Raw genomic sequence first — 17,093 nt, forward strand, 5'->3', positions numbered from 1 at the left:
GGTAAGAAAATCTAACTATTGGATCAGCAAATTGATGAGCTACTACTCACTGGAAGGAATTAATCTCTAATGAGGCTGATAATCTAGTAAATTACCTTTGTATATTTAACTTCCCATTTTACAGCAAAACTACTGAAAATGTTCTAGTCAGGTGGTTTGAGAGAGATCTCGATTGCAAGTGAAAAATTCTCAGAAGAAACTAGTTGTCTACTATCTTCTCTTTATGGTCACAGTACAAAAATTCAATAAATAAAAAAAAATTCCATTGAAATAAACAGAAAATCTGAAAAAACTCAAAGCATCTAGTCTACACTCAAAGATCTATGCTTAAGATCCCCTGTTCTGACACCTGAAAAATGCAAATTGTATGTAAATAAATTAAGTTACGTGTGAGAAAACAAACCACCAACTTCTCTGGGGCTGCAGGATGATACAGAAATACATCTTCTATCCCAATTAATTCTTGTTTTTCACTATTGTTTAGATGAATCCTAATCTCTGATCACTTTTTAGTAACATCTTGTATCTATTTACTCATCCACTCCATGGGGAAAAGGTAATATATCCAGTAACGATGTTTGTTCAGGTAAGGAGATATTTTGTTGTTCTTGGGTCCTTAGGTTTGTGCTGGATGAGGAGCTGTTTGGATGGTGTACATAAATAATCAAGCATTTACTCAAACACTTGCCAGTTAAAGCAAGCATTCGGTCACAGTTCAATTCTTTTTTTTAATAAGTGATTATTTTTATTGCACAATGCCAAAGGGTTTTTTTTTTTCCTCTTTTATAATCATTTTGCAAAATAGTCAAAAGAGAGACCATTTGTCTCAAAGAACTCAAATAAATGAACCAAGCTCCTTTCCCACTTTCTATATCTTTTGTTTTCAGGAATTTTCAGTGATGAATGCAATAAAAAAACATAACACAGTAAAACCAGAATGGAAATTTTCTTCTCCTTTCACAAATGCTGTGGGTGTCTTTTATGCAAAAATGAGGTCTTGAACATGATGGTACAATTTAGTGCAATACAGAGAGCATCTCTGATTCATATCTGCTTTGGCAAAAAGCCTAAGCAAAATACACTTACACAATGCACAAACAGTTAGGGATTTTCCTATTTCTCTAGGGTTTTCCCCACTTGTGGTATTAGTCAACTGTAGCTAGAGGTTATCTGAACAGACACCACCAATACGAATCATTCTGAATAGGAGGTGTGGTGCCAGCTTTTTAGCCAGCACAGTAACTTCTCAATCTAATTCAACTGTAATAGCACATTGTGCTTTTAAAGACTGTAGAGCAGAAAGTAAGATTGACAGAGAAAGATTTAAATTTGAAGGCTCAAGGAGTACTTTCATGAAATGAAATTGCTGAGGAAAAGAAAAAAAGATTGGACCTATTTCTCACTTCCCTTTATACCTCCAGGCACCAAAGCAAAAGCAGAACTGTAGAAATTCTTCCCTGAATGTTCTGTCAACACAGAAAGAGTCCGAGGCAAATTTTGTTTCCTAGTCTGCTCACCACCTCTGTTGTACCTGGCTCATACAAGAGCTCATGAAAGCTCTTTCACAACTCCAGAAAGAGCAGAAACGTGCTTGAAAATGCTTTAAAATGTATTCTGATCACAATTTGGGACAGGTTGTCAGACATTCCACATTCGCTCTTTCAAGATGCCTGCATTAATGTCAGTAAATGCAAAGTGAGTCTTTTGAGAGATTCTCAGCAACAAAACTACTACCTACACTCCTACCTAATTATCAGAGAGAAGAGAAAAAGGAACACAACCATTTTATGAAGTTTCCCTCTGCTCCAGAAATTTCTGTTATTTAATTACCATAAAAAGCAAGCATGAGGCTGTATATAGTCTTACAACTCAGGGTCTTGCAAGAACTGCTTCTCAAATTGTAACCAAAAAGCTCATAAGGCTGATGAATCCCGACAAGTTCTTCTTGATTTTCAGTCAGGAGAGGTTGCTCTGCACAAATTCATGTTATTCTATGCAGAATTAGAAGGGATATCACAGACCACTGGGTCTAGTCCCTTGAGAACCACAAGTGCCACATCATCTAATCCATTTCAAAAACATTTAAAAACAGGTTTTGGACTGCTCTGATGCTAAGGCTTTTCCAGAAGCCCTGTTCTCTGGCAGCAACAAAACTTCTATTTTCTAAGGTAAATAAAATAATGCTCAGTTTGCATTGACGTCTGATTCTGTTTATTGGTTTTTCACTTAAATAGATGCTTTCCACCCTGGAATTTAATTTCTATTTATCTACAGCCAGTAATTTAACTTTTCTCAGATTTTGTTTTGCAAGGCTATGAGAGCCAAGCTCTTTTATTCTCCTCTAATAAAATAGCTTTTCCTTCTTTTTATGTCTGTGTTAACTCATCTTTCCTGAGACCAGACATTTGGACTAGATGATCTTTGAAGAATTATTCTATTCTATTCTATTCTATTCTATTCTATTCTATTCTATTCTATTCTATTCTATTCTATTTCTACTCTACTCTACTCTACTCTACTCTACTCTACTCTACTTTACTGCATTACAACTGGGGTGAGCAGAGCCATGTACAGTTCTGAAAAGAGTTTTCCACAAGGGTTTATTTGATGCCTTGTAAAGTGGTAATATTCTTTGTCTCAGCCATGTCATATTGGTGGCTACCCTGCAATACAGAGAGGGGTTTATTTACCCCTTACTATGTATGCAATCCACTGCCAGCCTCTTTTCTCCATCTGCTTATCCTATTCAGTTTGTGGAGGAAAGACCCTACAGATGCTGGTCTTTAAGAGTCATAAATGATTTGTCAAGGTCTCTAATGAAAAACCTGAAATTGCTAACGTGATTTCAGTCACTTTCATAAGAAAAAAAAAGATCTTTGAGTGGTGGACAGTCCCTGGATGGAAAAAGAGAAAATTAAGAACTGTACCATGATCTTAGACTTTCTTAACTTTCTAGATTTTCAAGACATTGCATTAATTTCTTACAAAAATGTTCATATACAGAAATCATCTAGGGGAAACTTCACAGATAGAAGCAACTGAGTATAGTGTAGCTTTTCCCAGAGCTTTTTTCATACACAAAGGAGATAATAACTTTGCATTTTACATATCCTTAATGATGGTGAGAACTGAAACCTCAGGGAATTTTTCTCACACAATTTTATTTCATTTTAAGACAGGTATAAAGATCACCCCTGTATTTATCTTACCAAATGTAGGAAACAGACTCCTTTACAGTACAAGAAAGCATAATATAATGATTCCTGTTCCACTAAAAAAAATCTTAATTACATCAAGGCCAAGTGCTTATGCAAAAGGATGTGTTACTAGACATGAGTGAAAATGAAAAATAATATACCTACAGAACACACCTGGCAATTGAATAATTATAATATTTACTAAGAACTAGAGGAATTATAACAATTAATACACATAATATGAACATTTAGGACTGCTAAGGATTTGGTTAGTTCTACTGATACACTGTCCCCAAGAGACCTTTTCTGAAATGGAGCATCTGTCCACTGAGCTGATAATGAACAAACAGGGGAAAGAATATTGGGTTTACTGAAGATTACAGGACAATTCTCAGTAAAGCTTCACTGATGCAAATGCATGGACCCCATCCTCCACAACCTGGAGTTTGTCAAAACTGAAAGCCAACGTCTCCCTTACAGTTTAGGAGTATTATTATAATGCATATGACTAAAACAAGTTCTTCAGGACTCTTAGATTTTTGTTTAGATTTTTGTTTACTTGCTACTATTCAGATATAACAGAAATTCATGTCTTCAAGACAGTATATGTATCCTCAAGCATTGTATCGATGCAGAGGAATCCCATTCCCATATATGCCACATGGACTGCACGTGGCATATAACTTCCACTGACCTGCATGCAGAGGCATGCATTCATCCTATAACTGAATGTCCAGTCAAAACAACAATACTTTGAGGTCTCACAACTGGGAAGAATATTCCCCCCTTGTACTTTAAGTTAACTGTACATAAAAATAATCCTGTGATACAAAAAGGGCTTACACAGAAAACACTTGCTTTTAAAATTTTTGAACCAAAGGGAACTGTGACAGCCTGAAATAAAAGCTGCCTGATCTATTGTGTGCTTCAGCTCCAGGACTGGAAACAGAATTTGCTTCAAGCAACAGTATGCTCTTTTTTTTTTTTTTTAGAAATAAAAAAAAACAAAAATAAATAAATAAAGTCAATCATTTTGATGTCATGTTTCCTGAAATATTAAAACAAGTTGTTAACAAAACAGAATTGCATACAATAGACAAAGTAAAATTACAATGCACTTTGAATGCCATATTCTCAGCTGGTATAAATCAGCACCATCCCATACACAGAGTGTCAAAAATGTCAGACCACTCAGCTTCTTGAAAGGACAACTAATCTACCAAATCAGCACTTCTAGTCTAACGATGAGACAGGGACAATGTTACACAGCATTAATGGTTATTTCAGTGAATGACTGGATTTCCCATACAGAGGATGATAAAATGGAATCAAGGAAATTCTGAGTGGAAGGAGTCTCTGAAGGTCACCAAGTCCAGCCTGCTAGAAGCAGCACTGTGACCAACACCAGACCAATTTAGACACGAATTTGCCTGTTTCTTGAAAAACTCAAGGATGTAGGTTCTACAACCTCTCTAGACATCCACTGGTGTCTAGTACTTTAAGGTTTGGATGGTGTCATGTCTTGTAGCCCAGAAGAGGCTACAAGAAAAGTTTAGAGCAGATCCCTCAGCTGCACAAACAGCACTGAGAGGTGACTGGAACCAGTGGGTAGAGAGATTGCCATGGGAAAGGAAAAAAAAAAAAAAACCCAACAAGCAAGAAAGCAAGAACTGAAGATTATGGAAAGAGACCCTGTGGGCTGGATTTGCTCCTCCTGCTGCTGCTGGAGGCAGTGCCTATTTCTTTTGGAAGATCTAAAGATTTTTGCTATTCCAGTCACTGTCTTCTCATGCATCCCAACACTGTTACTCAGCAAAAGATGCAATAGGATGCAGGCCTGGCTTTCCTGTGCTCTGGCATACACAGCAAGGCTCTCACCATTCTGCTCTGGTCAGCTATTCATTTTGCTTTTTCTTAGAGTCATTTCCAGTAGAAGAACACCGTACTGCAGTGTACTGTGGCCTTTATAAATGATAAATGCCATCCTGCTCACATTCACAAAATGCAGAACTCTATGATTTTAACTGCAAGCCTTTGAAAGTCACTGAAACTCCTTCCCCACATTTTAATGAACTTTGATTCAGATTTAAATGTGGTAGAAACTATTTGCGTGTACAAACTTTAGCTCTGCCCACAAGAGTACTGCCACTAACACCATTTCCAAGTAAGCAATTTCTCTTCGTGGATTTTGCATTACTACTGGTAGGGAAATGAAGTCAGAGTTTGTAGTCGTTTGTGGTCCAAATCTAAAAGAGGATTTAGGTACCTGAAACATCACTTTAAAAAGCTGTAGTAATCACAGCCAAACACCATGATCCATTAATACCCCATTAATTGCTACCAAACCCTAGCACCTAAGCCTATTAGGTACCTGTCTTTCTGATCTAAAAGCTCCCTGGACGCTTGAGCCTTGATATGTATGATCAGAACTGAGCTTGAATGGCATCCACCTCACACCAAAGCTCTTTGGGATAGCAGACACTAATTTGTGAGACTCTTATGTCCCCAGTGCACCAGGAGGCTGGAGGTAATCTAACAGAGATCAAATTAACAAAGATCAAGTGTAGCTTCTCCTCCAAAATGGAAGTGCTGGAGAAGATAAGCAGGCCAAGAGCATGTTCCAGCTGTTATACTCTGGCTGTTCAAATCCTAACCTCAAGAGCAGCCAAGTTCAACACCTTCCTTAGCCTGAAGTTCTAACCTTACACAAGTTATCTTTTTGCAATGCTTCTCCAGTAAACATGAGTCTCCCAGGCCTCCTATCAGAACAATGATACTGTATGAAATGGCAAACTGATGGTTTGAGAGAAGGACAGGGAAGAGAGACGGTCATTTTTAAAGTTGAGTGCTTTCAACATTCAGTTGCAAGATCTGTTTCTTACTTCAAACAAAGGCTATTTCCATTTTCACCAGGAAAACAAAGCAAAACAAAAAGAAAACCTGAAACTTTGGAAGAGTGGTTCTCAGAAGCTACTCTGAAGAGAGAACACCAAACTCTAGCTCCTAACTCAGGTTAGGAGGCTCCTAACCTGAGGATCCTAACTCAGGTCTGGGCTCCAGAGAGTGGAGTTCAGATTAAGCTTGTGCTTATCTTCTTACTTCTTACTAACTGCTTACTTCTACTTTCACAAGGTTTCATCACGGTGAATATTCAGGTTTCTCATATTGTCATAGCAGATGTTTAATGCCATCTCACAATCTCCATTTAGCCTGCATTTAATAATCCAGAACGACAGAAAAGGAGCTGGATTAAAGAACATGTGAAAGTTCTACAGACGCTATCCTAAATTTTTGGGTGTAGAAAAGAGTGAGTTCTTAAAAATGAGCTTCATAATCCCTTCCCATCCCTGCCAGTGTGAATCACAAAGTCATATCAAAACTGTCAACGGTTTATGGGCATTCGGCCCGGTTCCGTGACAAATAGGAGGGGGGACCCACGGAGCCACGCCCCAGGAAAGGGAAAAGGGAAAAAAGGGTAAGGAGATGGGCCTGAGAGCTAAAACAGTAGCAACGATCTGAGGAGAAACAAACTAATTTACTAAATAAGATATCGGAATGCAAAACAACACACTATAATACAATATAATTACAATTTAAGCTGACAAATCCAATACAATGAGAGAGAATGTCCCAAAATCAAGGTAGGCCTTACTCTAATATTGACGATAAGACGGCTGGGGAGCGAGGTGCTGCCAGGACAAGAGATGTGCGGAAAGAGAGCAAGGTCTTGTGATTTGCAAGTTTTTATCTTTCCCTCTGACCGGAAATGGTAACAGAGGAGCAAAGTCCCCTGGGGAATGTAGTAGTCCTTCTCTTCTGAGAACCAGGTATATCCACTACATGATGTTACGATGTGGAATACCAATAACCAAAAATCATAAAACCATGACAAAAACTTAGAACAGTTCTTCCTGGTAAGAAAAATTATTTAATGTTCATTTTGTTTCTATTCTAGCCTTAGCTTGTTATGTTGTTGTGTAAGGATATAAGGTCATACAAATGATCCCTCAGGCCATGCTAGAAGCGGCAGTAGAGTAGTCTCAGATGACAATCCTGAGAGGTCTACATTCCTCCTTGGTGCCACATTATCAGTTAAGGAACTGCTTCCATTATAGAGTTCATGATAAAGATATCTGACTAGCTCTAATTGTGCTCGCATGAGTTACAGAAACACTCTAACCACAGCACAGAAAGGAAAGTTGTCTTAGCATACGTAGATGAAAACCTTTTTGCTGCTGTATGCTTGAAGATTTTGGAGAGAGATGACTTATTCCCTAAAGAGTAATTTATATTTTTATGGCTTCTGAAAGTCTTAATACACATCAAAAATTCATACCAGATTCCCAGTGTGTATTGCCAGGAGCAACAAAATCTTTCCCCTGAAAGAGTTAGCTGTGTTGAAAAACCCTAAAGAAAATATCTATAATGTGCATTTCAGTTGAAAGATCTGCAATTTGAGATAATTGACAAAGGAATGAAAATGGAAATTCTAAGGAAGAATAAATCATATAAAATATTTTAAAAAATAAAAATTACTTACAAAGTCATTACCTAGTCTATTTCACTTTTATACAGTTAACTCAATTTGGGGGGAGGAGGTTTAAAAAAAAAAGCAACTAAGAACTAATCATCTAGTTCAACTTTATCTTGTGAATCTGTAGTTGCTAAAGTTAGCACAGGTCCAATTAAAGGTGGCAGAGGTCCAAAAGAAGTGGTTCCAAAGAGGAAGGATTCCACCAGCTTTACAACAGCAGCATTGTTTCACTTGACTCTCTTGATCATGCCTTTGTCCCTAGAGGCAGCAATGATTCCTGGGCATGGCCTCAGCTTAATGAACCCACCAGTGTTCAGTACCTTCCTTTGCTTCTTCACCCTATCTCTCATTTTTAATGACAGCCTTTAGTCACTGAAAATCACCTATGCCACACACTTTCCTAAAAAGTGTATGTGTTACTTTTTCTCCAATGTAGATGAGAAAATAAGCTACAAAAGCAGACTAGAGGCTAACACAGATGTGATCAAGCTCTAAAACTATATTCTAAATGCTATAGAAAAATAATAAATGAAAATCGAGGGGACAAAATTAAAAGAACATATGCTGCTGATCAAAATTCGGCATTAAACTTGATACTCTAATGAAAATTGCTAAAATAAAAAAAAAAGTAGAAAGAAGGAAAATAATAATACAAAGATATTAATATTTTAAAAACAATGGAGAAATCTGTCATTACCGCCACAGAAGGAAGTACAGTCAGAGAGATGAAGAAGTGGGAAAAAGATCAAGGAAGTTTTCATACATAGGAATGAAAGGGAAAAACAAAATTGGAGACAGTTTTAATAAATTCTATTTCCTCAATATTTTTCCAAGAGAAGAAAATGAATGCACATCTATTGTACAAGGGTGTTCATATGATTCATACTTTCTGAAAATATGTAGGCAAGCACAGACAACTCCAAGACAATCAGTTTTCCAGAAGTTATTGAAACTTGCCACACATATTCAAAGTAACTAACCTGAAACACTTTCCTGCAGGAGAAAGAGCCACTGATCATTTGCTAAGTAAAACTTATACTTTGTTCATTTTCCCACGGACACTTCCTGAATGAAATTGCCAGTCCTAGATTTTGCATACTGAAAGGACAGCATGTACAATGCAGCAAAACAGGTCTTTGGCTCTACTGACTGTTTCAAAGCAGTAATTTAATTATGACTTGAATATGACCATCTTTAGATCCCCCAAAAAGATGAAATTGCACATAAAGGTAGAGATACTATGGTTAGAAAAGAACTCAAGATGCCACCTACTCAGTACTACTGCCTTAGGAAGAACGTCCTTTATCTAAGACATATCTGAGAGATATTTGCCTAGCATGTGAGGAGATCTCTACAAGCTCCACAGGCAATCCATTAGAATGCTCAGCATCATTAGCCACTATGACTTTCCAGATCATTCACAACTTCACAAAATTCAGGCCCAGTGAATTCACATAGCTGTGAGGCAGAGTCAGGGATTTGATAAGTGTACAACCCACCTGAGTATACATGAATTTACTGGTCTTGTGATCATTCCTAGCCAAGTAGTTCAGAGCTACTCTGGAACCTCCTCTGCCACACGCTACTGTTTAGGAACATTTTCTGGTTTGTGTTTTATCTAAACTTTTAGGAAGACAAATAATTTATTGGTCTTCAAAAAACATACAATAAATGGTAACAAAATCAGACGAAAAAAGATTTACAAATAAGTAAGTTTTCTTCAAAGTACCAAAAGTGCCATAAAAACAAAGACGACCAGATGACTGGAGAACTTATCCTACAAGAAAAAACTGAAGGAGTTATCTGGAGAAAAGAAGTCTCAAGAGTGATATTTACAGTTTCCCAATACTTAAAAGATGGCTATAAAGAGGAGAGATGCTCTTTCCTCACAAGAAGCCACATGGAGAAGCCAAAGGACAACAGGTACAAGTTTTATTGGGAAAGGTTTATTCTTTATATAAGAAAAATTTTTCACAGAGAGAACAACAAATCACTACAACCACCTACACAGGAACAGCATAGAGTCCTCAGCACTGGAGGTTTTCAAGGTGCAATTGGACAGGGTACTAGAATCTCATTTAGGCTCCTTTTCTCAAAAAAGTTGCAGCTGAGCTGGGCTGTTTTATAACTTCATGATTGACCTGTGCCCAAATTGATGTACAAAACAAGGCATCTCTTCTGGGGGTGATGGTAACAGAAGATGTGTAATTTTAAATGTGGGTTTCTGGTTTTTACAGTTTGGTACCCATTGCATTGCACCTGGGAATTCATGGCTCCCAAAAATCAAATGATTTTCACTCAGTGATAGAAACCTTTGACCTCCTCCCTTTGGTCCAAGTTACCTACCTATCTGGGAGCTTCTCAATGCTGAGGCAAACACCAAAAAGCCAGGAGACTATCCAAAACTATCTTTAGAAAGGAATTATTTAAAACCTCTTCTTACTTCTCATTTTGGATCACTCCTGATTCTCTCACCAGCACAGGCATTCTGCCAAGAGTAGGAGAACAAAACTGTATAAATCAACATGACAAAGTAATAGGTACAGCACTGCCAGCTCCAGCAAAGTTACAAATTAAGCCAATTGTTGATTTCACTGCAAGAATTCCAGCTAGGCCACACCACCTTGTCTAGGACAAGTTACTATCTCTCTCTGCAAAATTTGTCCTGCCTAAATTATCTCCTTCCTTGGAGATACTTAAAAGTCATATGGACACAGTCCCGGCAGCCTCCTTCAGGTGTCTTTTCTTGAGCAGGGGGGTTGGACAAGATGACCTGTAGAAGACCCTTCCAACTTCAACCATTCCATGATTTCATGATTAGAAGTCACAATTTAGATGAAATTACAGGTAGCACTGCCTTGTATTTGAAGTTCAGGACACCTTGTCAGGTCCAGTTTCAAAATCAGCTAATTTTATGTCCCAAACTGTCATGACTGTCTATAGTGCCTTTGCTTTTGCTACGCCAGTGGCTCATCTCCTTCCAGACCTTGTAATCTTTTTCCAGAGTTTTTGAGGAAGGAGTGAGAAAGAAAAAAACAAGAGCTACTGCTGCATTTTTTGCAAGTTTCAAACTGCAGAGCTTTCGCCATCTCCACCTCTCCTGAAAGAAGTGCTAATAGATGCTCTAACTATGGGGAACATTGGAGAGTTTAAGTCCCCGTTTGTATGTGTATCTGACTCTTGGTGGGGGTGAGGAAATGGGATGCTAACCAATCAGTGGCACAGGAAACAGCAGGAAACCCGAAAGCCAACAGTCTCCTGTCATTGCCAAGCTATTTTTGATCCTATAAAACACAGATCATAAGTCACATAAACTTGCTAAACAGCAGCTCTCCTGACTACAAGCAAAGCAGGCAAGAAAATGGTTAATGTCATTCTAATGCAGTGATTCGAGAACTGCTTTAGTATGATTGTTTTGACTAATGAAAACTTAATATTTAATTATAGTATTCAAGGCATCTAATTAAAAAATGTAATTAAGACATCTCACAGGAAGGTCAGCACTATTTTGTACTTGTGAAAACTGCAGAGGTAAAATTACTCGACTAGGCCCACACAAATAAGTCAATGACAGGCAGGGATGTAAAACCCAGGCTTTCCATTAACAGCATGCTCCCATGGACTGCACTGCACAACAGCAGATTTTAGCAGAGAATATGTTTCATATTTTTACGTCTCCTCCAGTCATTGGGTATACCTTTGCACACAAAAACACCTGTGGTGATTCTTCCCTTCTTGTGTCTTCATGCTGATGTATCTCACTCCAAGAAAATCAGACACTAGATACTCTTGTACATTGCTGAGAGTCTTAGGATTACTTTTAAAATACAAATTGCTTACCTTGATAGAGAACAATGAATGCCTGAGTTAGTAGCCTGAGAGCTGTATTATATCATCGGTTTCGCAGTGCGTAGTATTCAGTCAGAACACTCTGATCAATGACATAAATATCCAGACAAGAAACACTACATATTTTCAGTATGAGTAGCATGAACAGGCAACAGCTATATCAAAAATTTACTACCAATAACCTTTATAGTTGCAGGAAAATCCCACATTCAGTCTCTTTTCTTCATTCATTTCTTCTTTATTTGCGAACTTTGGAAATGTTGCTACATTTAAAGGCTGACAATACAAATACTATTTCATAGTTTTCTGGGAAGTTTTTTTTAAATGTAGTGCTCATGATCTTTACCAGCTGTTGAGTCAAACTTGGCGTGAGCTTGTTCCTTTGTGTACAGCCTGCAAACAATGTGGATTGTAAAGCAAGTAGAGCACCAACTCTGTATCAATTGCAGGCTGGGATTCCCCTGTGCTTTTACAGGGAATCTTGGTTGATAGTTGTATTTGCTTTTGGGTGAGGTCTGAAGACCAAGCCCATGGTAGTTAACCTTTGAATACCAGAATATAACGCAAGCATTAAAGACAAGCCATTAAAATAAGGAAGAAGAAAAAAAATCACAATACATAATAAAAACTTGTATGTTCCTTTGCCATCATTCAACCACAATTGTATATTTTCATGCTGTTTAAATGTTTGCGTAATACTTGCATAAATATGAAGTGACTTTTTGTTTTCTCCTTTCCTATACTGGATAAAGTAATTTGTGTTATAGTAATGGTACCTGGATATTATATAAGGCAGTGCAAAGATGCCTTGCTGGACACTCCTGGTAAGCTAAGAATGATTTGTTAAGCTGTAATAGGACCCAAAATCTAGACAGGTGAGTGTAAAGGTTTTATTAGGTCACATTCCTCAAAACAGTTAAATCGCTATTTCCTTCTTAAGTATCACCAATGCCTTACTCTGCTAAGGAGTACAAAATGCTCAAAATGCTTTGCACTGGATTGCAAATGCTAAGCTGGCAGTAATTTGTCCTGTTGAGATCATTATTGTTTCCAGTAAGAAAACATTTTTGTCTTAAAAAGTCATTAATGCATTCAAGATTCTACTGAATACAACTAGCAGAAAAATAACATACAGAACATGAAGTGAATTCTATCTTAACATCACAAACGGTGTTTATACTTGATTGTTACACTGGAAAGAATGTGTTTTCCAACTAAACTGAAAAAAAAAAAAATAGAGCTTTCTCATTTATCCAACCTTCAGCACTGGAAAAGATGCAAGACAATATCTGGAAGGCAAAGAAAGGGATCCTTTCTTTATGTCAGCATCTTAGGCAGCTAGTGAATCAGCCTTCCTGAAATAGATACCTAAGATACAACAGAGAAGGATGTCTTTTAAGGGCCCCAGACTAAAAGTTGTTATTGTTTTTCACATTCTGAGTCTGAGAGCAAACCACTCTCTGGAGAAATAAATCAGAAAGTTAAATCAGATCTTTTTTAAATACTCATTGTTGCAGACCACGGAGAATAAATTATTTTAAACGCACATGCTTTTACATTCATAAGTACATAATTTGCTGGAAAGTGCTCAGGTACATCCAAAAATGGACCTCTGATGACTATATTTTATTCTTTTAAAAGCAATATCTAAATGTGGTGAGACTGCACAGAATTTGAATTCGGGAATGTAAAGCAATATTTGAAATAGAGGGTTTATTTCCCCTCAACTCCAGTGTTTAATAAGCATCTTCACTCCAGATACATCCTAGAATACACATATAAAATACAGAGTTAATTGCTGTAACATACTGACAATATCTAGATAGTACAATCACAGTTAGACAATGTTTAGTATGTCTCAGTTGTCTGTCCCAGGGACTGCAGAGTACTGTGATATTTTCAAGCAGAAGTCCACATTCAGCCAAATTCTTTTATGCTATTAATTCCACTTCTCCATAGCAACTACATAGCTATTCTTGCCTACTCAGACTGAAAATATCAGATAACCTGTTATTTATACCCTATTATTTTATTTTCTGATATGTCTTTCCATGTACTGTATTCTTGAACTTTCAGAAAGCTAACAGAAGCAGAATGTCCCTATACTGCCCCTTTGTGGGGATATTTGGAAGCATTCAAAATTCAACACTTAAAGTGATAGTATAGTTCACACTCCAATTTTGGGCACATACATAAGTCATTAAATGTAATAGGCCAGTTGCATTCATTACACAAAATGAAAAACAGGTTTTACTCCTTCTCAAGTTTAATCCATTTATTTACAGGAAAATCAGTATTTCCTATATTCCTAACATAATTAGCAACTTCTGCAACCTCCCATTCCTCCTCCTGTCAGTTGACACCACTGCTGTTGTAAAAATGGAATCTCCAAAGTAATTAATATAAATTAAATCAGTTTTATTACTGTTTTCTAAATGCAAAAATTAAATTTTTAAAGGTAACAACAACAACAAGAGCTGGAAATAAAGCATTTTCTTATTTTCTTACAACAGTCATCATTGCCACTTTGGGTACTTAATGCAGATGACAGGAATATCAAGTGAATGGTCAGGACAGTTGAAATATTTTTCCATTTTTCCTTTATTGCTTTGCTTACAATTATTTTATCAGCATACAACTATTGTATTAAGAGATAGCAAATAAGAACAAGTAAGAGGTTTACCTGAGAACATGAAAGTCCACATTCTTCAATCCTGGGAATAATATGACAATCACAATTCCAAAACATAATTATAAGAAGAATCAGAACATGAATACTTATCATCCTAAAGTGAAAACAAAACAAAAAAAAAGACATGGGGGGGAAGAAGAAGAAAAACCTCAGAAGAAATCTTCTACTCTGACAATTCTCTCTCTCAAGCCAAAACTTTAGTATGAATTTTAGTCCCTCCCACAGCACCTTTCAACTCCTCCCACTGAAAGTTTCCAAAGACAGAAAATTGCTAGTTGTGGGAAATATAAAGCATGCTCAGTTCGTTTATTATGTTCCTTAGTGAAAAATGGGAAACTTGAATTTCTGACAATCGCAGTAAAAGACTTTTTCTTCTGGATTTCACCATGTTAGCTTTGAATGATTTTTAGTGCATTTCTTTTCTGTAATTCTGTGTATTAATGGGAATTTTGTTTCTAGCAGGCAGCTTCACTGAAATAAAAAATGCATTATTACGTCTACTTTTCTTGGTTTTCTACTGCACCAAAATAAAAATGTATCTTAAAAATAAAGAACAGTTGTGTTGGGATAAGTAGTTTTGGAAGACTCATTTCTTGCTTTTCATCAAGAAGAAAAACAGCTTCTTTTATCCTAGGAATCTGTGTCCTGGATTTATTTTGTGTACTATAGAATTGTATTGATAGAAGCCTCTTGTCCGATAGCCTACCTCCAGTTTTTGGATTTTCATCACATTTGGGAAGTACGCTTTGCTGAAGAAGCTGAACACCACCAGCTCTGAAAGCTGTGTATGAGAGAGCTATGCCTTAATAATCCACTGCTTAGGAATGCATTTCTTGGTCTGATCCTACAAAGTTTATATAAGTAAGTATTCCATAAAACACACTTTCTGTTTCATATGGAGGCTACATAGTATGTTATGCCTGTAGGTGGAATAGGGAAGTATTACACCACAGTGGGTTTGCTCACAACTTAGAGATATCTTCCACAGGACAGTGCTAGAACCCACATCTTCAGTGCTCTAATTAAACCTTTCACATTAGTTACAGTAGGGGATGCACAATTAACTCCATCTGATAGGATGAAGCTTTACTAATATTTCTTTTGGTTAGAGACAATGTCTACTTTGCCAGTGAATCTACTGTATTCATATTTTAGTGTTTTAGATATTGTCACGAGTCCAGTTTGTCAATTTTCCAATTTTTTTTTTTAAGATGAAAAATGGCAACAGTCACAGTACTGAACAAATTGTCATTAAATTACTTTGCCTAAAAAATAACAAGTAAATGTCATCACTTGTAAATGTAAAAACGCACTTCATCAAAGATCCGCCCAGTCTACTCTCCAGTGATCCATAGTTTATGAATTTCCCAAACAGAAAGCCATGTGCATGTCACTATTTTTAATAGCTATTTCTGGACCTTTTTTTATATGAATTTGTACAATAACATCTATTGTACAAACAACATCTATTTATCCATCTAGTTTTCAAAACATCCTGTGGCAAAGAGTTACACTATTAAACTATGTTTACTTGCTTTGTTTTGAGTTTAAGCTGCTTCTAAATAGTTCAGTAGGGTTCTTTTCTTGTTCTTGCATTAGAAAATTGAGCATTGCCTTATTATTATTATTATTAATTTTAAGATTAAGAATAGACCTCTTTATTTTCACTATACCCTTCTGTAAGATGGAGGTTCTGCTCAGGACTGTTCAGGAGTGATCAGCCCAAAGACCATTTGTACAATAGCACAGTGATGTTGACCAAATCATCAGTGGCATGATTTGCCTCAAACAAAAGTGCATTGTGCCTCTCCCTTGGTGTATCACATTTACCAGCATGTTCACTGCAGAAAAGCCAGTTCAGCATACACCACTGTCAGTCGTTTTGCAACTTCAACTTCAATTGCAATTTATGGGACTCTGTAGAAAACTGATTCTGAGACATTTCCTTCAGCTTACCCTTTAGTATGTTTCCCTGTAATGAACTTTACTGCAACCAAGCACTTCATGTTTTATTGTGCCATTAGATGCCTTAAACATAAGGTGTCCTTTCATATCTCCATTTCTAGTCAGCTCCATAGACTCCTTATGGGTCTTCCTTCTCATCTTTGGTTAAAAAAGGATGCTATTTTACCCTTCGTAAAACTACTCATTCATTAAGCTCTGCTAAATGACGTCTCACTGGTGGAGTTTGGGGATATATCTTAAGTGTGCTCTCTTCTGAGCTTTCACTGTATTACTTTAAAACAAGCTCTGTAAGCCTGGAAAGTTTCTACCCTTAAAACTTCTCCTTTTAATTTCCTTTTGGACACTTGTTCATTTTATATAGTTCCACCCTTTAAACTGCCCCTTTTAAGTTCCTTTCAAACACTTGTTCATTTTACATAGTTACTTTTTTACTCATACTTTAGCACTGCACATTTTTTGGATATTGAATTTGTGCCACTATTGAAGAGTGGTTGTTTAAGTGGCTGCTTGGAAAAGCCCCAAGAGTTCTTTTCTTCCTATGGGGTCTATGATTACTTGCTTCAAGCAACAGTCATTTATAGTGTTTAAGTCATTTATAGTGTTTATACTGATTAAGATTCTATATCAAGCCCCAGAGTAACACTCCTCCATTTCCATAGAAGTTACTGATGTCACTCACTTTTATTATGTTTTCTTCTTTCTCACTCTCTCTGATGTTTCTTGGCACATTTCTGTCACCATATAAACACACTAGTAAGTAGCACTGCTCTAACAGTATACTCTTTCAGTCCTGAAAGTTTCTATAATACCTGCTACTAGGTTCAGTGAGTTGTTAATAACCTTGTTGTTTTATACT

General features: G+C 36.8%; 1 protein-coding gene across 3 annotated transcripts in view; it reads right to left on the reverse strand.

Moving 5' to 3' along the window:
- IL17REL (interleukin 17 receptor E like) overlaps positions 1-14,439 on the reverse strand; it is a 42,668-nt gene extending 28,229 nt beyond the window's left edge. For all 3 annotated transcript variants that reach the window (XM_021384728.1, XM_021384729.1, XM_021384727.1), the window contains exon 1: positions 14,264-14,439. In XM_021384728.1, the coding sequence (XP_021240403.1) occupies positions 14,264-14,398 (135 nt within the window). In that variant the 5' untranslated portion in view covers positions 14,399-14,439. The remainder of the gene's footprint in view (positions 1-14,263) is intronic.

The sequence above is a fragment of the Numida meleagris genome, chromosome 1, assembly GCF_002078875.1.
Source record: "Numida meleagris isolate 19003 breed g44 Domestic line chromosome 1, NumMel1.0, whole genome shotgun sequence".
NCBI lineage: Eukaryota > Metazoa > Chordata > Aves > Galliformes > Numididae > Numida > Numida meleagris.